We start from the raw sequence: 24,395 nt of genomic DNA on the forward strand, positions 1-24,395 counted from the left end.
CATAATTAAATATTATTAATATCATTTACTTCCATTATATCATTTGATTTTTTTTATTCAAACTCATAACAACTTAATTAGCACAAGTGACTATTATCAAAATACCACTTTTGCAATGAAAATAATGCAACTTCAAAAATAAGTAGAACTAGAAGACCAAGGAATCATTGTCTCGGATATAATTTTTTTTATAAACTAATACACTAATAAACATGTATAGAACTAGTTAAAATATTTCCGTTACTTATTATAACTTGTATTTTTCTATTCTCTCCACCCCGCAACAGATTTTTGAAAAATCTGTATGGGTTTAAGACTAAAGTTTATAATTAAAAACATTGGCTTACAATTACTAAATATGTTTCATAAGCAAAGTTATCACACATAAAGGTTTTAGTTACCTAATTGACTAGTATATGACTGGATTTTATGACTTCTCGGTTCATAAAGTTTCTGAAGATATTCACATTTATATTATAGCATAATTCTTGAACTAATGTTACAATATATAATAATCCAACTACAGCAATTTCGCGATGCTAAAAAATAATAATTCCATGTAGCCTAAAATAAAAAAGGTGTTAATATGTACGATAATATTGTCACAAATATTTCAAAAATTATCACAACATTTTTATTTAATTTTGATACGTGTGCACCTTAGAAACTTATCGTGGTACTGAATACATGCCGATCTATAAACATAACATTCGAAATGCTTATCACAAACATTTTTAGGTTTTTAGGTTCAAAGTTTTTTTTTGTTAGTAATCACAGATATCCCTGTCGACTCATACAGCACAACAGGCTCATGTTTTTGTATAGCGATCCCCGCCGACGTTTTTTCGGCCAGGGTCCGTTTGAGGCGTCCCCTGTCAAATTCAGATTGCGTTCTGAAACAATATGAAATCAAATCAAAAACAGACATTGGGAAAGTTTTAAAACAACTATTTACAAAAGCAAATGAAACGACTTTGTTCCTTTTTGGAAGCATATGGCAGTGATTATTTACGTTTACGACTCAAGCGCCACAATCAGTGTAATTATCTCGAATGCTAAGCAATCCATTTTCTTGGTCTTTTGATTTATTTAATATACGAGTATGCTTCATGCAGGTATTCCTACTATAAATTTATTTAATTTAATTGCATGAAGTTTTAAGTTATTATCAAATATAATAATTTTATTTTTAGCATAATTTAGCAAGTGTGCATGTATGTATATTGTATAGGTCATAATGTAAATTTGTTATAAAAATATTAAGAATTTATTGATGTTATATGTCTATCACGCTAAAGTAATTTTCTATATATACTATGTATACATTATATCAAATTAATATTTCTTTCTTATTAATTTTGTGGCATTCATAAGGATAGTAGCAAAAAAAAAACATTTGCTGCATTTCTGAAAAGATGAGAATTCGTAATAATTATTTTATTATATATTATTCAAGTGTTAATGCTATAATCATGTATAATTTTAAACCATTTAAATTTTTTACGGTTGTGACACGTATTTCTTGTCTTTTTCGGGTGAAAATTAAACAGAAAAATCTAACTTGGCTAAGACAAAATATGAAAGAGAAGGGTAAAGAAAAATTGAATATAAGGAAAAAATCACAATGAATGTATAATAACTTTGTTTAAAAAATTATGATTAGTTATATATTGTTATATTTTATTCATAAGCTATGTTTAAATTAGCAGTTGCAATAATTATTGAAATTAAAAAAAAAAAAAGCTATGTTTAAATGTTCAAGCTTTGTTGCGTTACATATTATTGTTATTGACAACAATAGATGTCGTTATAAACCATTTTGGTATTTATATCTAATTATTTTAATCTATGTTTTTACCTGTCAGAACCGTCCCTGAGGGTGTGGAATGTTCATTCAGACTACTTTTATTTGTATGACATGTGATACTTTTTAGAGCTATCTTTATATAGCACGAAATGATGTTAAAACACAATACTGTAAAATGGTAAAATACTTGATAATGTTATTATAAGAGAATTTTGAGTAAAAAAAAATAAAAACCTAAAAATAACACGATAAGGGTTAATACACTTCTTTCACATTAAGTTCAAATATTTCTCTGTTGCACGTTGAAGTAAAATGCACTACAAAAAATCGTGTCATTATTAGGTTTATATTTTCTAATAATAAAATTATCAAGTATTTCACCATTGTACAATCCTGATTAAATGCGCCAACTTTTGATGAAATTTGCCAACACACTTAAGTACATTTTCTAAAGGAGGAGAATTTTAAAATTTTTAAATTCATAGTTCAACAAAACGTCTTAATTTTTGAAAACTTGGAGCTATGTATTATGTTATTATTTTTTACTATGGTTCTAGAAATGTTATTCACGGCTACGGTTCCAAAGCTTAAACAAATAAAATTAATAGAACTCGATCACAATAACCAAAAAATGATCCTAACTTCACAAAAGCTCTAGGTTGTTAAAAGCTCATAATTTCCAAACAACGTGAGATAATTTTTTTTTCTAAATTTTTTTCAAGACAGTTAAGGTCAATAGTTAAAATCAAATATACAAAAAATAGAACGAAAAAACGTGAATAATAATAAAAAAATAACAAGAATAAATAATAAATGTAATAAGCAATGTAGGCCTAGTGTAAGCAGCTTTGGTTAAGAATACATTGCAAATGTGTCAAAATGTTTGGGCCAAAATTGTCATGTTTATTTTCGACCTTTATATTTATATAAATATATATTAATGAAAAATGTATATGTATGCATATATATATATATATATATATATATATATATATATTAATTAATATTCTGAATAATACCCGTATGTTCCTCTTGCCGTGGCATGTACTCCTGAAGCTCCAGTAGCATACGAGTCAGATCTTGCGAATCTTTTTTAATACTGCACAGTTCTTCTTCGTGAAAGTCGGGTGTGATTTGTTTGCATAGAAGTATCTGCGATATCACATTTCCTAAATTCGAAGGGCCAGCCCGATTATCTGTCAAAGACATGTGACATTCTGTGTTATTGCATAGAAACGTGGAATTTTTTATTTATTATATCTGACAATAAGAATATACTAAAATATTATTTGGAAATCTACCTGAACAACATTTTTATATATTATTTTTGAACAGCAATCAGAACTTAAAAGTCATAAAAGCTATTGAACTGATTGTTGTTGACTTAATACTATATTTAATACTAGTTGGTTCCACAGATGGCAACCCAAACAGATGTCCCATTACGCTCGATGAATTATTATCACAAATTCTGTAATACGGCACATATTCATTAATGCAGCAATGCCGCAGCAGGGCTATTTTCACTTGAAAACATATTGCTATCAATATTTCCAAGTGAAAACCGTTGTCACTACTGCGATTTAAACAGTTTAAAATCAACATTTCAACAATTTCATTGCCAGGAGTCGATCCGAGGATCGCGAACTCTATTTTTTTGTTCGACGTTGAGACATGTTTTGAATAATGATTTTAAGACAGTCGTCGAAATAAAAGAAACAAATAAAAACAAATAATTATTTATAATATACGTTTCGACACGGATTGTGTGTCATCATTCAGCAATTCTTTGTTAAAAATATCTAAAAAATATTTACAAACTTTTTAAAAAAATATAAATTTAATTTTATATTTAAAATAATTAAAAGATATACATACCACACCAGGAAAATCCATTTTATGAATAAATACATTAGAAAAACCAATCATACATTACATGTAAAATAAATATAGAAAATAAACAATATTAACTGAACATGTTTTGTTTTTAATTTTAAAACTGAAATTTGTGTAAGTTATGTGTTATGTTATATATATATATACATATAAAACAAAGATTTATAAATTAATCTTCAATTCCAAAAACATACAATTTGATGTCATCATCAGTGGATATTCAACTTGGCATCTTACGTCCAAAGAGCAAAAGTTTGTACAAACATTGATACAACTACCGTGTCAATAATCATGAATTTTTTTTTTTGAATTTTGGTTCACGAAAGTGTAGAGAAAGTATTTTTGCACAGGTACTTGTAACAGCTACAGTAAATAAAAACATATAAAAAACATAAATCTAATCAATTTAATAAATTTGTTTTATAACAAATATATATTGTGAAAGTATATAAAGGTGAAAATACAAACATTGAAATAAACAAATGTAAAGAACTCAACATAAAAATAAATTGAAAAAAAAAACACAAAAAATGCACGAAAAAATTATGAAACACAGTTGTCCGTTTGGAGTTTGTGCAACAAGTACAATGTGTGCGTACGTGTTTGCGAAAAATTGTGGAACTGTTTCGTCATTGGTTGAAAGACTTTGTAGCACTGAAGATGGGCCAAATCAACCCCGAATCGTATGTTTTCATAATAAAAATATTTTCCTTCAATAAAACTGTTCTTAATTACTGGATGGATGTTCAAGAACGATTTTATCATATTATTTCACCATTTGAAGAAAAACCTCTTGCTATATATATATATATATATATATATATATATATATATATATATATATGTATATGAATCCAGCTTCAACATGGACTAACCGTAGTATCCAGACATATCCATGGGGACCACCTGCACTAGCCGTTGGCACTTCGCTAGTTCTCGAAGAAACAACTGCGCCAAGAAGAACAGAAGCACCAGGTGCGGGTTATCTGCCGGAAGACCTTCTGCTATCGTACTGAAATAAACATACGATTTAAAATATTCGATTGAATTTAATAATGCTTTTTAATATATTTAACACGAATTTCAACATTTAAATATAGGATCAGAAGAGGATACAAAAATTTAACGTATGCATAAAATAACTATACTTAAAAATTATAATTTATATAATTATTTTATTATATATTAATTTATTAAAAACTATTAGTCAAAAGTAATTGATATTTTTTCAAAATTTTTATAACATTAGTATTACTTTTATCTATATATTGTTTTCCTTTCAAATGATAATTGATGAACTCTCCACCACTCCACCTGTAACATGTAATCAACCTCCGTGATAGTAAATATTATCATCCTAAAATAAAAACTGATAAGTATTTTTAATATTTGTATATATGTTGTACTACGTTTTGCCTAATGTTAATAATTTTCTTATTGTACATGTATTATTCATTTTTTTAATAAATTTTGAATTTAAGATATAATTAACCGTCTTCTAGTAAAATATTCGCCTTTGACAGTGGTCATCAGGAGGTTAAATTGGATTTGGAAGTAAAAGATAAACAGCTGATAATTGTAAAGTACTGAAATGTTGCTTTTTCCTCAATGAAAAAATTTATACTATCTGATTTGGATGGATCAGTTACTGTTGCGTTTCTGAAGTTCTTTTCTGAAGTGTGTATGTATAAATGTATATATATATATATATATATGTGTGTGTGTGTGTGTGTTTAAACAAGCCCGTATAATAAAAATGATCAATATAAATTGTGATGCGACAATATCAGAATTTACAATCGCGGTTTCCAGAGATCGTATTGTTAAATTTGTAATTTGTTTGGTTGACGTTCTCATGTATTATAATAGCGCACAATAGAATGCATCTGCATTACGTTTGCATGCAGGTCTGAATACAGTGTTGTACGGCAATGGTTGCCAAGCTCTGATATATTCACCTATAGTCCTTCAACAAACATTATACATTACTCAAGATTACTCCACCGCTCTGACAAGGTGCATGCATACGTGTACACAGTTGATATGAAACATATTCATAATACACATAAACACTTATATACGTATACACACAAATACATACACAAGTATATATATATATATATATATATATATATAGGGTAGGGCGGGGTACAAAGTTGTAATTTGAATATGAGCAAATATATTGTAAAAACCAAACCAATTATATCACAACAAATAACGCATATCAAACAAACAACTATCTGGCAGTCCTCCCGGCTAAATCATCATTGTAGAATTGTATTTTTTTTGCTGTTTTTGAATAATTTGTAACCTGGTACTTTTTACCCCATAGACGAGGTAAATTGAGACGGCCAGGGGCAAACAGGTTCAATGTCTTAATTTTATATATATATATATATATATATATATATATATATATATATATATATACCCGACGAACTCCGTTTCGCCACCAGATGGTTTCGTGAGAAAGATGAAGAAATTTTTTGTTTGTTTTATATTTGAAAAAATAATTTGATTTTATTACACAACAGTAATGAATTTATTTCGACTACAAAAATGAAGTGTGTAAATAAAAGTGAATCCGCAAATTATCCGTTTCATTGAAGTGCTCTTTGGTAAACCATATTTTTTGTTTTTTAGTCTAACGTTAATACAAACAAAGCGGATGGTTTTCCAACTCGTGAACAGGCAACGTATAACTGCCCATGTAAAAAACAATGATTTTCTAAATAATCTATTTGGAAATTATCCCGCAAACACTAAGCGATTGGCCTTGCGACTCGTTATTGCGAACGCAAGGCGATCTGGAAATTGAAATCGTTTGAAGTCAACCGGAAGACCAGTCGGAATCTTTGGTATGTCACCAAATCGCCAGCAATTTTTGATTGAATGGTAAAATTCAGTGCGTGTACATTATTATCTTTAGAGGCAAGAATTGCTTGTTGACTTAACCAAGCATAATTCTGATAATTCTTACTAATGTCATTACTCGAATTTTTAATTATGATGCGTGAAGTTCCAACAATTTGCATTAAGGCACAATACCATGCACCACTAATTTAAACTATAGCTATAAACCTTGCGTAGCCCGAGACCTTTCCAACGAATGCAAAATTGTCGAAATCGGTTCGTGCGTTCTGGAGTTTTCTAAAGTTTTTTCATGCTATTTCCATATGAACTTTGATAGAATTGCGCACTATCTAAAAGATAATATTAAGAGCTAAAACTTTCAGAGAATTGTTTTTTATCAATGTGGAACCATTTGAGCCCTTGGGAGCAAGGAAATTCGAAAAGGTCCATATTAAGAGCCACCCTAATATATATATATATATATATATATATATATATATTATAATCTATAAATAACCTTGATCAGGCATTTCGTCAGATATATTCAACAGCAGAGTTGAATGGCTGGTTATACATCTTTTTCCTCTACTTTCAAATATTTTTGTTAAAAATGCTTAACATTACTGCTTTCAGAGATATCATTATTGGACATCTTTACAAACAGACCTTTAAGCCCCGTTGTACCCTATTAATATATATATATATATATATATATATATACATATATCTGTGTATGTGTTTACGCGTATACAGATAAATTTCAGCTAGGCATGGATCTGACTGTAGAGGGTATGTAGGGTTATTGGAGTAGTTTAGGATGACGGGGTTGTAAATCGGTCATATCCGCTTTCCCACGTTGCTCGGACTGTAACCTTCTGCGACCCTCGTCCGACACCTGTGGCAGCATTCGCAAAGCTCGGCCTCTCGCAATAGTAATAGCGCCGGTTGCCAAATGTAAAATAGTGTATTATTAAAATGGGTATTGAAGCTGTAGCTCGCTTTAAACTTTATCTCACAATCAGTTTACATATACAGGGTGTTCTAGAACTCATCGTCAAGTCAAAACGGGGTGATAGTATTGATAGTAACTATTATGAAAAAAAAATTTGATGGAGTTTGAAAACTATGAGCTTTTGCCAAAGTATTATCATTTTTCAGTTATTGTGGTTAATTTTTATTAATTATGTTCATTTAAACTTTGGATCCGTAACAGTAAAAAACATTTCTAGGATCACAATTAAAAATAATGACACAAATGCCCCAAGTTTTGAATAATTTGAGAATTAAGACTTTTTGTTAAGCTATAAAATTATTTTTTTAAAAATTAGTTGAGTTTGGGAAGTCCTTTAAAAAAATACACTGAAGTATATTAACAAGTTTTACCAAAAGTTGACGCATTTAATCAGAATTGTAGAATGGCAAAATACTTGATAGTATCATATTAAAGAAAAGAGTAAAAAAAAACAAGACAATAGTTTCTCTCGCGCACATTCAAGCTTGTGCAACAGACATTGGGACTGATCGTGTTTAACTTGCACTAGCAAAAATCATGCTATTTTTTTGTTTTTATTTTGTACTTTTATACTTATTTCATTATGAAACTATCAAGTATTTTACCATTATATAATCCTAAATGCTTGATGCATTCGATGGAATTTGCCAACATACTTTAATACATTTTTTGAAAGGAGGGCTTCTGTCCCAATTCTGGAAATTTTAAATTCATAGTTTAAAAAAAAGTCTTTATTCTTGAAAATCTGGAGCAATTATGTAAGTATTTTTCACAGTTTAAAAAAACCAAATTAAATCACCAAAGTTCTAAGCTGCACTTAAAACCTCATAATTTCCAAATTATAACGACGCTTACGGTTAATACTTTCACCCCGTTTCGGCTTGACCTTGAGTTCTGGGACACCTTGTATATATAATGCGTATATAAATATCCTGAAGATATAAGTAAGAAATTGATAAAATTTAAAAAAAAAACAGATTCTACTACAAGCGAAATATCAGCACTTAAATGGACGTTGCTGAAACTATCTTTAGAGAAAAGAGTACCAAGTAAACTAGAACTTAAGTTAAGAAAGCAGAACATGTTACGTTATGTAAGCACAAGATCAGCACAAACACAATTTAAATAACATTGCTGAAACCGTAGTTTCTTTCTAAATATAAGGCACGATGTGCACGGCATCGTGCCTTGAGCCAAATTGCTGGAACTCCTTGTACAGAAAATTAGATTTTTTAAAAAAGCTTTAAAACTTTTTGAAAACTTTGAAAAAATTAGATTTTTGAGAATTTTGAAATTTTTGAAAAAAAAAGAGTTTTTGTTATATTCTGAATTTTCTGAGAATGTTGAACTTTTTTCAATGACGCATAAGCGCCTAACGGATAAACATTGGTACGGAACCCATAGAAATATAAACAAAATTTATACTTATTATTAAAATTTCTATAAAATATCTGATGATTCAAGGTGCATACGTAAAATGATCATTTTTGACCGTCGAATGTCATTTTTTAAATTTTTCTAATTGGATCTAAGAAACCGCTGGGCTTCCATTTCCAAAAATCACGTCTTCGTTTTGTGCGAATAAAATGTTTTTTTTAATAATTCAAATCGGGCTCGCTTTACTCAATAACTAAATTACCATTTTTGGCACTTTTTGCCCCGTATCATAGAAACGACAGGACCTGCCTTGGACAAAAACTGATTAACACGTCTCCTTATTAATAGAAACGAATGTTTCTTGAATCATTCTAATGGGTTGATCTGTGCGCCCGAAATCTTGGACAAAAAATGTACCCAAACATACCAACACATACACATACATAAATTGATTTTTTGTGAGGTATGCCAAAATGTTCAGAAAGCTCTGGAACGTAAAAATATGCAAAAATTTTCATTTTCGATTTTTGGAGATTACTATAACGAAAGTTACGGGAACTTGAAAAAAAAATTCACCCCAAATCCAATATTTGGAGCATAAGTGACAAATGAAATTGTAAAACGTCGATTTTTTTTTTTTTTTAAATTTCATTTGGCCTCGCTCACTCTGAGCATTTAGCCACGTACAACATTTTTATTTATTTACATTCTAATTTCCCTATCATTTTCAATCTATATACGTATCCTATTCTATATTCTTCTCATTCTCTTCAATTGTTGCTCTTTTTCAAATTTCTAATTCTATTTATCTTCTAGCTTCATTCCATTTTTTTTCTTCATTCTTCTTTTAATTTCAGCTCAGTTTCAATATTTCTCTTCTTACTCCTAATACAATTCAGCGCTTCAACGTCGAATAAAATATTAATAAATCAATCGTCGCCCTATCGGACATCGGCCGTCGGTCATACCGGACACCGTATGTCGTCGATTGCTTTTGTTGTTCGGCTCTATTCTGATTCCTCCTGGCGCTGATGGTCGCACCATTTGTGACGCGGCATGTACATTCATTATCTGAGCCCGTATCGTTTTGCCCCAGTTTTTCTTTCGTCCTTCTTTTAGGGTTAAGATTCTTTTTCACCGTCTTCAGGTCAAAATGGAAGAGATTGGATTCGTATTCAATGTCCTTTCACATATGGATGGATGAACTGACTTGATGTTTCAGATGATTTATGTTACGGTGTTACGGTGGACTCGCATAAAATACCTTTCGTGCTCGTAAAAATTGAACTATGATTTGCAAATTTAGAAAGGTTCATAAATAGTATAAAATCGTTGTTTTATTCAGTATTGTAAAATATATAATACGAAATATATTTGGTTTGGGAAGTCAGATGCCAAACTACATCCTGATCGACCCATAGCTGCTAATAAATATTTTCTATATGATTCTGTATCGTCAAGTATTGTCTATTTTCTATGTCTATGCAATTTTTCTCCTTTTTTTGATATTTTATCTTTAAAAAACAGAGATGTATTTTTTTTTGAAAACAGAGATGTAATTTTTGTTTGAACAGTTATTCTTTTTTGTTACATGTGCATCTTGTTATTTCAATTATTTTTATTTATTACAATAGAAGCAAATATTGAAAATGTATAATTCTCTAGAGTAGAAAATATGTACTCGGGTAAAATCTATTTAATTCTTGATTATTAAATTTAGTCCACTTAATGTTAACACGTTCGTGGACGTAAATGCTATAGCATTCATCGCATATAACAATTAAAATATGATTATCCGACTATCAATATAAATATATTATATTTTCATATTGTCTAGGCGAACCTTATAAACCACGTTTAATCAAATATTGGATATAACAACGAATTAAAAAATACAATGGATCGATTTTTGCTTATTTGGTCAATTTCGAGAGCACCGTATAATCGATTTGAATAATTCAAAAAGCATTTAATTCAAAAGGAAACGTGCTGATTAGTTTTTGGCAAAGGCAGGTCTAGCTATTTCCAAGATACGAGGTAAAAAGTGCAAAAATGGCAATTCATTTTTTTAGAGCACGGAGCGTACGATTTGAATGGTTCAAAACATTTTACTTGTATGGACGGAGTGAACAATTGATTAAAATTTTGGGAAGGCAGGTCCAGCAGTTTCGGAGATCCAATGCCAAAAAAGATCAACATACATATGTACATTAACAATCAGATATTTTATAGCAATTTTAATAATAGGTAAAAAATTTTTTAAACCTAAAAAACAAAAATGAAGTTTAACGTTCAACCGTTAGGATCTTAAACAGCTACGCAGTGCGATCGTTCAGAAAAAAATTAAAATTAATAAAAATGACAAAACAAAAATCAAAATTTAAAAAATAATCACAAAAAAGATGTTTTTTTTCAAAATTTTCAAAAAACTAAAAGCTTTCAAAAAATTTTAATTACTATATGAGATATCCTAGCAATATGCCTTAATACACGATACCAAGCACCACTAATATAGTTTTATTTTAAACTTGGTAGATTTATCAAAAGTTAAAGATTGTTTTATATTTATTTGGACAGCGACCAGAACTTTGGCTTTTTACAAGCAACTGGTGGCCTAATTCTACTTGATGAATTTTATTAAAATAGTTTTTCTAAGAGTGATATTTTTCCTAATTTGATGTAGAGAGGCCGAGAACAGTTATTTTTTTTTTTTTGACTATATTTTCAAGTAAAAACCGATGTCACTTCTGCTTGACATCATGTTGACATCCAAGTATCCTAACAGGTATCGAACACGAAATCTGGATGGCAAGATTTAACTATTAAGCCACGGGAAAGTCCTTTAGCAGCATTTAAATATCAACTCTGTATCAAAAATGGATTTCAATTAACATATAATATTCTTCCATATTATCGTTCGGATCACAATTCAAATCTTTATCCGCAATCGAGCATTTTGACCCAAAGCGATTTAGTGCCGAATCGAATTATTTTTAAATAAATCATTGATTAGGTAAACCCTATTTGCGAGAACACGAGTTTGTTCGGCTGCAGTAATACATCATTCGGGCGATTTTTTCGGAACCTGACCGAAGGGTTTGCTTAGCTCGTGCACCGCAGCGTAATCTGTATATATGACCTCACAACATGCCAGAGAGAATTGGCACTGCCACGGGATGAGGGTCGGACGAACTTCCACCAGAAAATAATCGAGATCAGGCCGGCGTAAACGACCACCCCGCAATTCAATGGTACGGACGCGGTCTAGGATGTACAACTAATAGAAGCGCTTGTCGAGGAATGCCATTATTACATTCACATAATTGCCGTATCATTTGTGGTACTAATTAAGTAAAAAAAACAAAATAGTAAATACTTGTAAAAATAATTAAACCAAAATAAAAATATAAACTAATGGTGCATGGCATTGTGCCTTAAGAAAAATTGCTTGAACTGGGTTTAAACTTTCAAGAAATAAAAATAATCAAGAATCATTGAAAATCAATCGATGATTATAATAATTGTTATAATTTTTAACTTCCCGAAGGAGAAGTTTATGTTTTCATAAAAAAACTTCGATTTGCTAATTTTATATTTTCTCGACGTTTCAAGCCATTCTGAATCGAATGAGACCAAATTTGGAAAAAGTATGTGTGTGTGTGTGTGAACAGATTTTTTAAAAATAGATTATTATAAGTACTGTCAATTTATAAATGCTTGGACACAATTGTTTTGTCACATTTTTTATGTAACGATATGTTATGATGTTAAATGTAATGCTATATATACCTTTGTAATTCAAATGTTCCGCCATTATTATTAGTGATGTTGGTAATGGTGTTTTTTTCCCACCATCTCATATATCCGCTATTTTTTGTTCATGTTTAAAACTATGTAAAATAAACTCTCTTGACGGCAGAAAGCGAAACAAGTAACATTAAAATAAATTAATATATTTTGAAGAAAGCGTTTTATTTTTACCAGTGATTATTAAATTTGGCGACGAGCGTATTCTACAAACAACTTGTGTGAATGTTTACTTAATTTTTTAAAAAAAAAATTAAATTTTGAAAACTTTCAATGATTTGAATTTTTTGTAAAACTTGATTTTCTCTAAAAATGTTGAATTTTTCTAAATGTTCGAATGAAAAGAATCGATTTTTTTAAAAAAAATTAAATATTTGGAATTTTTTGAAAATATATCTAATATAATTTTGAATCTAAAGATATTTTTTAAAATTTTGGAATATACTGAATTTAATTTCGATTTTTTTTTAAATTTTGAAATTTTTGTAAACGCATTTTTTGTATCAACACAAGCAAAATATTTTTCGAATCATTCTAATCGGATGATCCGTTCTCTCAAAAACTGCACAACTGTATTTAACACTTTTTGCGCTCCGTACCGCCGAAACGATTGGACGGTCTTTCACAAAATTGTGTACTCATTATTAAATCGCTATAAAATATCTCATAATTTGATAATTATGATAATTTTTCAATATAAAATGGCTATTTTTAACTTTTCTCCTAGAACTTCACAACCGCTGAACCTGCCTTCCCAATAATTTAGTCAATTGTCCATTCAGTCCACACAAGTAAGATGCTCTCTGAATCATTCAAATCGGTTGATCTCTGATCTCGAAATCGTCGACAAAAAATTTTATTCGCTCATACATACACACAATGTTAAACGTAAAGGTATATAAAAATTACTTTTTAGATTTTTTTGCGATTACTATAACTTGCCCTAGCGGAAGTTAAATGGAAAGTCACAACAGGTGTGATGATTTCTCAATGACGTGGCTTTATAAATGTCAACCAACGGTTGGCCTATCTCTATTTAATAAATTTTCTAAATGTTACTACTATTTGACAACAGGCAACTCGAAGCGGAATCGAACTCGTGAACTCTGATTCAGGTTCAGTCGTTCTAACCACTATCTTACGAGCGAGCTTAACAAATAAATGAATTTTTATTAGAACGTTGAATTTTTATCACATTCTAGATTACAATTTTCCTCGAGAAACTACTGAGACAGTAGATTTACTTCAATTTGTGCTTAAGCTGTTTGAGAGTATAGATGGGAGAGCTTCAAACCCAACCAGTGAATATAAGGGTTTGTGCAATGCACTGATAAATAATTTAATTTAAAATTCATATATTGTACGCTTAATATATTTCGAATGCACTGTTGCTGATTATTAGTAATGATATGTCAATGGTATGGTATAGTAACAGTGGTATGGTACAGTATGTATTTAATTAATATGTAAATGTCATCTAAAAAAATACTATCCAGTCGGACATGTGGTTTAAATTTTATATATAAAAGGTATATATACAAGAGCGCAGAAGTGATTACTAGTTAAGATTTTTTTAGCGACAGCATTCGCTTGACGACCTGTGTGTACGAATGTTGCCTGTAGTCTACAGGCTACTCCAGTGTGTCGACAATTGCTTCAAGATTTATCACTCTGAGTTCATTTGTTTAGAATTATAATTTGTAATTATGATTTTTAGATTTTATTAATTGTAATTTATAATTTATAAATATATTTTTAGATAATAATTAGAGAATTTTAAAATATTTTATATTGAGCGGCTACTGTATCTAAAATCACTGTATAAACTTTTAAAAACGAATGTAAGCGAACTGTTTTGATCTTATATTAAATTTAAAGTATCCTTAAAAATATAATACACATATCACTCGTTTTATACGGTACTAGTTTTACACGGTTTTCGAAAATACAAAGAGCATCAACGTTTATAAATGTTGTTTTTAATTGTGATTCATCATAATAACTAGCTGTAAGTGGAATTCTGTCTTAAGGCAATTAGGGCATCGTGCCTTAAGGCAAATTGCTGGAACTTCCCGTACCGCAATTCAAAATTCGAGTAATTTACAATAATCAATAAAAGTTGATCAATGATTTCAAACTTTTAATAAAATTTCGAACCATATTGAACCATATTCGAAACCATATTCTAACCATCATGTGCAAAAACATACCGTGTTGAAATTTTATTTCAACGTAATTTCTGAAATATATTATAATTAGTTAATAACATATTATATATATTATATATTAATTATTAACACACTATAGGCGAGCCCCGTAAAAATACTTGTCAAAAAAATGCCATTTGGCGGTCAAAACTTATCATTAGACATATGCACATCAAATTATCAGATATTTTACAGAGATTTTAATAATAAGTATAAATTTTGTTTACATTCCTATGGGTTCCGTACCAATGTTTATTCGTTAGACGGCGACGCGGCGCTTACGCGCCTTGACATTTCGTCTCTATGCAGTTAAAGCAGTACGATTGCTTTGAAAAAAAGTTCAGAATTTCCAAAATATGTCAAAATAAAGAAAACATTTTTTTTTCAAAAAAAACTAATTTTATGTCAAATTTAAAGTTTCTCAAAAATCTAATTTGTTCGAAGTAATTTTTTTTCAACAAGGTTAATCTTTTTAAAAAAATAATAATTTTTGCTACGGGAAGTTCCAGCAATTTGCGATGCCATGCGCCCCACTAGTTTTGTAAATAATGTGCACTGATATAATATAGTGATTTTAATCATGAGTACAAATATTGTTTTAATTTTTTTTTTTGGGTTCCGTATCGATCTTAATTTTTACAGTTTATTTATATGGTTCAAACAAAATTTTCGAAAATGTATTCATTTTAAAAAATATCAAAATTTTCAAAAAAAAATTTTTTTTTAAATTTCGAACGTTAAAAAAATGAATATTTGTTGATTATTTTTATTTCTCGAATATTTTATTATGTTCGGCAAGTTCCAGTAATTTGTTTTAAGGCGCAATGAAATTTATCACTTGTTAATATTTAAATAAAACCGAGATTCTAACTGATCAAAGTGGTTATCAAAAAATAAAAACAAAAAATGTTGCATTTTAACTGAAATTTCGGTCAAATAAATTACAAAAACATCGTAAAATCTAAAAACTTAAATAAAAATGGTACAAATAAAAATACTTTAAAAATTGTAAAAGGAGAAATTATGAATTATTTGATGGTGAAGGTAAGTAATTAATTTCAACTGAATATGATTCTGACATATTAACATAAAATTTGTCTCAACTCAAACTCAACTTTTGAAAGTAGTGCAAATTGAATATGATTGTGCAAAAAATATGAATATTTGAAATATAAAAATGTATAATTACATATGTTCTTTCAGAAAATAAAATTTAAAATATTGTCTTCGGAAACCGTTAGAAATTATTCAGTTATCGTTATGTATACGTATCGTGCATGGTGATTATTTTGTAAATATGAAGTTTAGGTAAATTAAATTTAGTTTTATTTACAAATTAAAGCTTCATTCATGACCGAATATTATTAATTAATTTGTTATATTTCAGAAATTAAGAAAACAGCAACGGATTTAATAATATTGTAAAACAAAAAAAAAAGGAAAATATAATAATTTTTATTCTGACTGTTCAGCGAAAATGTTAATATACTAATTAAAATACCAGTTTGTAGTTTTATTATTATTAATAATAAAGTATTATTAACCCAATGAATTTAAAAATATTGTAAGATATTAAAAACGTGTATAACGATAAAATATATCTATTATTATTAGAAACACATACATAAATTTTACATAATCGTTCACAAATCATTTTTTCTAATCTCATATAAAAGTACAGTTTTGATTTTCGTGAGTAGTATCGCAAAAAAGACAATGAATTTGAAAATATTCATATATTTAAAATTCTGTAGAATGAAAATTTGAACTCTTAAAACTCTTAAAAACGTGTACTTTTCAAAATTTTTAGGAAAATTTCATTTTCTTACAAATGATTACAAAATTTTGAAGATAAACTTGTTAAATTATTTTTTAAATCATTCCTATTTTTAAGTAAAAGTTATATAAAAAAATGTTGGTCATAAATTCTGCATTCTTGTGAATGTTGTTTATCTTCAAACTTTATATATATATGTATTGTGAAAATGCATTTTTATCCTCATTTATTTTTATCTTATTATTTATATTGTATTTCTAAATATATTACATTTTATAAATAATATTAATATAAACTATTATTTCAAAATTTATGAAGTATTAAAAATAGGAAATATTTACCAATAATTAGAAAAAAGATGGTTTGTGTCTAATTATAAACCCTGAAACCTGTCATGTTATCAACTTATTAATCGTTATTATCAAATAGATAGAAAGTTTCGATTGATCGCTTGCCATCGAATATATCAAATTAGTAATTATCCGTCATTAGATTGCATTTCTATGATCAGTTCACAATGTATATATATTTCCTCTATCAAATAGTAATTTAGTACTGATACTCGAGGATTATTTTTTTAATTTGATATTTGTGGATCCTGAAGTAGTGGGCCTCGTCATAACAGTTCCATTTTCTGTGATCGAAAGAAATAGTGTGAAAATAAAAAAATAAGGAAATTTTCAAAAGAGCAAGTTAAATCCAGTTTAGCGTTTTTTATTAACTTTCCGTAGGGTTAGTTATAGTAATCGCAAAAAAATCAAAAATGAAAATTGTATATACATCTTTACGTTTCAAAGGTTTCTGAATATTTTGGCATACCTTAGAAAATGGATGTCCGTGTGTGTGTGTGTGCGGATACAAATTTTCGTCGACAATATCGGGACGGATCAACAGATTTCAATTATTCAGAAAACATTCGATTCCTATTAATCAGGAGACGTGCTGATTAGTTTTTGGCGCAGGCAGGTCTAGCCGTTCCGAAGAGAACGGAGCGTCCGATTCTAATAATTCAAAAATCATTTTACTTATATTGACAAGACGAACAACTGATTAAATTCTTGGGAAGGCAGGTCCAGCGGTTATGGACTCTCAATAAAAATAAGTTAAAAAAATGTCATTTGGCGGTCAAAAATGTTCATTGGACATATGTACATCAAATTATCAAATATTTTATAGAGATTTTCATAATATGTACACATTTTGTGTAATTTTTTTTGGGTTCCGTACCAAGATTTTTAATTACGATACTGAAAGTTCCAGCAATTTGCCTTAAGGCACGATGTCATACAGCCCACTAGTTTTTCATATAAAAGTGAATTATTTGGATTACACGTTTTTTATGGAACCTATCTTGTGCGTAAAACGGGTTATAGGTATGTGGACCTTATACTCTATCAACTCAACTCAACTCAAAACAGCGCTTTGAAAAAGCTGCTTATTACAAAGTTTCTCGTTGTAAAAAGTTTAATTACACATTGTTATATTAATGTAGTTTTAATTATAAACATATATTTCGCAAGTTTATTATGAAAAATAAAATGTTACACTTATAGATACAAAACATCGCAAATGCACATTCGAAAGTTTTCCTTGCTCAACTTAAATTCGTTATACGGTAATGGTTTCCTTACATCCGCGTCTAACGATTCGGTGGAGCTCCATTAAGCAAGGCGTAACCAGAATGTATATATTACATATCCTGACCTATTCTTTCATGGGAGTTATAAATATTATCAGGTTTTACACAGCATTCTTATGTGAATAAAAACCTTTAAATAATAAGCAGAGTAAAGGGCATGTGTATTAATCTGAAATGCAGGGTAAATTAAATGATAGATATTTCCTAGTAATTGCAGGAGTTTTTTGTAAAAACAGAAAAATTGCATGATACGCATTCATTAAATATATACATTATCAAGTAACTTTCTTATTTTAATCATAATATCCTAGAACTTGAAAGAACTCAAAGGTTTTACGAATGATGTGGATATATTAAGATATCAGTCTTCTATTAGTCGATATACCGATAATGAGCTATCAGTCTTCTGTTAGTGGATATACTAAAATATAAGTCTTCTGTTAGTGGATATACCGAGATATCAGTCTTGAGTTAGTGGATATACTGAGACATTAGTCTTCTGTTAGTGGATATACTGAGACATCAGTCTTCTGTTAGTGGATATAATGAGACATCAATCTTCTGTTAGTGGATATACCGAGACATCAGTCTTCTGTTAGTGGATATACCGAGATATCAGTCTTCTGTTAGTGGATATACCGAGATATCAGTCTTGTGTTAGTGGATATACTGAGACATTAGTCTTCTGTTAGTGGATATACTGAGACATCAGTCTTCTGTTAGTGGATATAATGAGATATCAGTCTTCTGTTAGTGGATATACCGAGATATCAGTCTTGTGTTAGTGGATATACTGAGACATTAGTCTTCTGTTAGTGGATATACTGAGACATCAGTCTTCTGTTAGTGGATATAATGAGACATCAATCTTCTGTTAGTGGATATACCGAGACATCAGTCTTCTGTTAGTGGATATACCGAGATATCAGTCTTCTGTTAGTGGATATACCGAGATATCAGTCTTCTGTTAGTGGATATACCAAGATATCAGTCTTCTGTTAGCGGATATACTGAGACAACAGTCTTCTGTTAGTGAATATGCTGAGACATCAGTCTTCTGTTAGTGGATATACTGAAACATCAGTCTTCTGTTAGTGGATATATTGAGATATCAGTCTTCTGTTAGTGGATATACTGAGATATCAGTCTTCTGTTAGTGAATATACCACGATATCAGTCTTCTGTTAGAGGATATACTGAGACAACAGTCTTCTGTTAGTAAATATGCTGAGACATCAGTCTTCTGTTAGTGGATATACCGAGATATCAGTCTTGTGTTAGTGGATATACTGAGACATTAGTCTTCTGTTAGTGGATATACTGAGACATCAGTCTTCTGTTAGTGGATATAATGAGACATCAATCTTCTGTTAGTGGATATACCGAGACATCAGTCTTCTGTTAGTGGATATACCGAGATATCAGTCTTGTGTTAGTGGATATACTGAGACATTAGTCTTCTGTTAGTGGATATACTGAGACATCAGTCTTCTGTTAGTGGATATAATGAGATATCAGTCTTCTGTTAGTGGATATACCGAGATATCAGTCTTGTGTTAGTGGATATACTGAGACATTAGTCTTCTGTTAGTGGATATACTGAGACATCAGTCTTCTGTTAGTGGATATAATGAGACATCAATCTTCTGTTAGTGGATATACCGAGACATCAGTCTTCTGTTAGTGGATATACCGAGATATCAGTCTTCTGTTAGTGGATATACCGAGATATCAGTCTTGTGTTAGTGGATATACTGAGACATTAGTCTTCTGTTAGTGGATATACTGAGACATCAGTCTTCTGTTAGTGGATATAATGAGACATCAATCTTCTATTAGTGGATATACCGAGACATCAGTCTTCTGTTAGTGGATATACCGAGATATCAGTCTTCTGTTAGTGGATATACCGAGATATCAGTCTTGTGTTAGTGGATATACTGAGACATTAGTCTTCTGTTAGTGGATATACTGAGACATCAGTCTTCTGTTAGTGGATATAATGAGACATCAATCTTCTGTTAGTGGATATACCGAGACATCAGTCTTCTGTTAGTGGATATACCGAGATATCAGTCTTCTGTTAGTGGATATACCGAGATATCAGTCTTCTGTTAGTGGATATACCAAGATATCAGTCTTCTGTTAGCGGATATACTGAGACAACAGTCTTCTGTTAGTGAATATGCTGAGACATCAGTCTTCTGTTAGTGGATATACTGAAACATCAGTCTTCTGTTAGTGGATATATTGAGATATCAGTCTTCTGTTAGTGGATATACTGAGATATCAGTCTTCTGTTAGTGAATATACCACGATATCAGTCTTCTGTTAGAGGATATACTGAGACAACAGTCTTCTGTTAGTAAATATGCTGAGACATCAGTCTTCTGTTAGTGGATATACCGAAACATCAGTCTTTTGTTAGTGGATATACTGAGACATCAGTCTTCTGTTAGTAAATATACCGACATATCAGTCTTCTGTTAGTAGCTATACTACGATATCAATCCTCTGTTAGTGTACATACTAAGTTATCAGTCTTCTGTTAGTGGATATACTGAGATATCAGTCTTCTGTTAGTGGATATTCTAAGGTATCAGTCTTGTGTTAGTGGATATACTGAGACATCAGTCTTCTGTTAGTGGATATACTGAGATATCAGTCTTCTGTTAGTGGATATACCGAGATATCAGTCTTTTGTTAGTGGATATACTGAGACATCAGTCTTCTGTTAGTAAATATACTGACATATCAGTCTTCTGTTAGTAGCTATACTACGATATCAATCCTCTGTTAGTAGACATACTAAGATATCAGTCTTCTGTTAGTGGATATACTGAGATATAAGTCTTCTGTTAGTGAATATACTGAGATATCAGTCTTCTGTTAGTGGATATACTGAGATATCAGTCTTCTCTTAGTGGATATACTAAGATATCAGTCTTCTATTAGTGGGTATTTTGAGATATCAGTCTTCTGTTAGTGAATATTCTAAAATATCAGTCTTCTGTTAGTGGATATATTAAGATATCAGTCTTCTGTTAGTCGATATAGTTAGATATCAGTATTCTGTTAGTGATTAAAATATACTGTCTTTATACCTATTTAACTATGGCTGTCATTATACCACTAGTTAGTGAATAATAAACAAATTCACTATCGTTAATTTATAGTACCATGCTCAGCCAAGAATAAAAACCGTATATTACCTTATATTAGAATCGTCCAATTATTTTAGTTAATTTCATATGATTTTAATTTGAACAGTTATTCAAATAACTGAGTCAATGTTTTTCAATAAAATAATATGAAAATAATGTATAAAATACGCTTATTCTCTGAGACTATATAAGATCTGTAAGTACCTACACCTAGGTATAGATTTGATTTGTTCAGTAACTACTTGCTGAAACTTTCCAATTCAAACATGGTTATAGATTCGACGTTCAACTCAAAAGAACGATACAGTGCAAGTCCGATGTCATTTAAGTTCAATTTGATTTATATTTTTAACTTCCCGAAGGAGAAGCTAATGTTTTCATCAAAAAATCTGATTCGGTTTTCTCGACGTTTCAAGCTATTCTGAATCAAATGAGCCCGTTTTCTCAAATAAAGAGCCGTTTTCTTGTAATAAAGCGTTAAAAAAAAATTCGACGATTTTTATGATATTTTTTTTGAAGATAGATACCATAGTCTTATAGATCATACTAAAATATTACGGACCTACGACGAGTCGTTCCATTTTAAAAAGTCGTCAAAGTTTGCAAAAATTAGTATCGTTTTTCGGCGTTTGTCAAAATTAGAACTTTCATCGACGTTTGCTTAAAAACGCCTGAACCGATTTAAAAAATTCAGGTAAACCAGTGAAGGATTGACAGATGTATAGGTAGAAAGATAGAAAGGTAACCAGTTTGAAAGATAGAATAAGTTAGTTAGTTGTTAAAAAATAGTGCAACTTGCCATAAGGCAAAATGCCACTTACACTTAGTTATTTTTAATCTCATGTCATATGTCATTATTATAAGTTCCTATGTCATCGCCATCAGTGAATATTAAAGCTTGAAGATTTTCATCATTATATTGCCACTGCAGCATAATTAGCGCTAACATGTGAAGCCAAACTTGTCAGTAATTGCAAATTAATTAGTAGTTGCAGTTAATGAATTGTAAAGGTAATATGTATTTTTGAAATAACATATGTATTTGACGCATGCGAAACATGTACCATACACATACGCATATATATTTGTTTATCAACTACAAAATGATAGTATAGATATAATACGTTATGTATTATATTATATTATGTAAACTATAATATTTGTATCCTGTGTATGTACGACTGGCATTGTGTCCGTGTATGAGTGTATGTATGCACCTGTATTTCCGTATTTCAGGCATTGCTGTAAACGAAACGGGCACATGTCACGCACAATTTGACGCAGAACGATAATGAGAGTTCGCGCGCGATAAATGAACCTGCACAGCGCTCTTCCGAATAAAACGCATATAAAGCCACATATAAAGCCACCGGCGCATATAAAGCCACCGCGGCAAGAGCAAATTCATATACCAATATTACAAGTGGTCAGTTTATTGCACATGCAGTGTTTACTACACCATTTCACAGTAGTAAAATAATACAATAGACATAATGCTAAAAATACATGAAGAAAATTGTAAGAGTGGATGCAAAATTGCGCTGAAGGATTTTTTTTTTCAAGATAAACATACATTGTTTTACGAATTTATGGTTATGTGGGCTACTTAAAGTTATCAAATAATTTTAGTCCAGTCATTTGGTCGTTTTGCCGGTACAGTACTCCGGGAATTCTGAAAATTGGTAATCTTATAGATTTCGAGGTGCTCTTTACGAAAATCAACTTTGCCACCTCAAATTTGAACGGCAAGTTGCCGCTATATTGAAAAAATGGCGTCAAAAACAGTTTTTTTAAAATATCTCATTTCTGGCTCATTCTACGATAAAAGTATATATGTACGAATTGAACTAGAGAAAATTTCCTACAATTCCTTAGAAAACCGTTTTTTTGTAAAATTGATAGTTTGAGAGGACGGCCGCCTCAAAGTCTTTGCTGCTCTCGCCGTAGTATCAAATCTGTCCATATATGACAGCACTTCGAACTTGACCACATTCTTTCTAATAATTAACATTTTCAATGTTAAATTAAGCGAATAAGATCTAGAAATAAAATAATTCAAATATTTTTCTGTTTTTTTGCTGATTTTTTAATGCTTGAAGCTACTTGAAGCTATAAGGTGCTACTCAAGCTATAAGTACTTAGCCATTGAAGTGTTAAAAAATTAGCAAAAAAAAAACGAAAAATATTTGAATTATTTCATTTCTATTTGCATATTCTTATTTGCTTAGTTTAACATTGAAAATATTAATTATTAGAGAGAATGTGGTCAAGTTCGAAGTGCTGTCAGATATGGACAGATTTGATACTACGGCGAGAGCAGCAAAGACTTTGAGGCGGCCGTACTCTCAAACTATCAATTTTACAAAAAAACGGTTTTCTAAGGAATTGTAGGAAATTTTCTCTAGTTTAATTCGTACATAGATACTTTTATCGCAGAATCAGCCAGGAAGGAGATATTTTAAAAAAGCTGTTTTTTGGCGCCATTTTTCCAATATGGCGGCAACTTGCCGTTCGAATTTTAGGTGGCAAAGTTGATTTTCATAAAGAGCACCTCGAAATCTATAAAATTACCAAATTTCAGAATTCCCGGAGTACTGTACCGGTAACAGTCTTTTTTTGCACCAAATGACTGGACTATTTGGCAATATTTCATTTTTTGTTTAAATTTGCAAAACAGAATATGAATGGTTGGTTTAGTAACAATAAATACTAATGAACTAACTTTTTCCTAAGATGTTACGATGCATTTTAACTAATTCGAGGACGATGATTCCGAAAAAAAGAACAGAACTTTGTTTACAGCTCTAGTTTTTGATTTATACCTATGTGCTTGTATTACCTCAAATTATAATGAAA

At 30.1% G+C, this 24,395-nt stretch overlaps 1 protein-coding gene across 1 annotated transcript in view; it reads right to left on the reverse strand.

Annotated features, from left to right (window-relative positions):
* Nucleotides 1-655: 655 nt before the first annotated feature.
* Nucleotides 656-24,395, reverse strand: part of LOC113378250 — a gene marked incomplete at its 5' end in the record, with an annotated part of 103,393 nt that continues 79,653 nt past the window's right edge. Inside the window, 3 exon segments of the mRNA XM_026618778.1 lie at nucleotides 656-893; nucleotides 2,827-3,003; nucleotides 4,579-4,715. Coding sequence (XP_026474563.1) covers nucleotides 772-893; nucleotides 2,827-3,003; nucleotides 4,579-4,715 — 436 coding nt within the window.

The sequence above is a fragment of the Ctenocephalides felis genome, unplaced genomic scaffold (genome assembly GCF_003426905.1).
Source record: "Ctenocephalides felis isolate EL2017-DRISC unplaced genomic scaffold, ASM342690v1 CF-g0.4_SCAFFOLD_01886, whole genome shotgun sequence".
In the NCBI taxonomy this organism is placed as follows: Eukaryota; Metazoa; Arthropoda; class Insecta; order Siphonaptera; family Pulicidae; genus Ctenocephalides; species Ctenocephalides felis.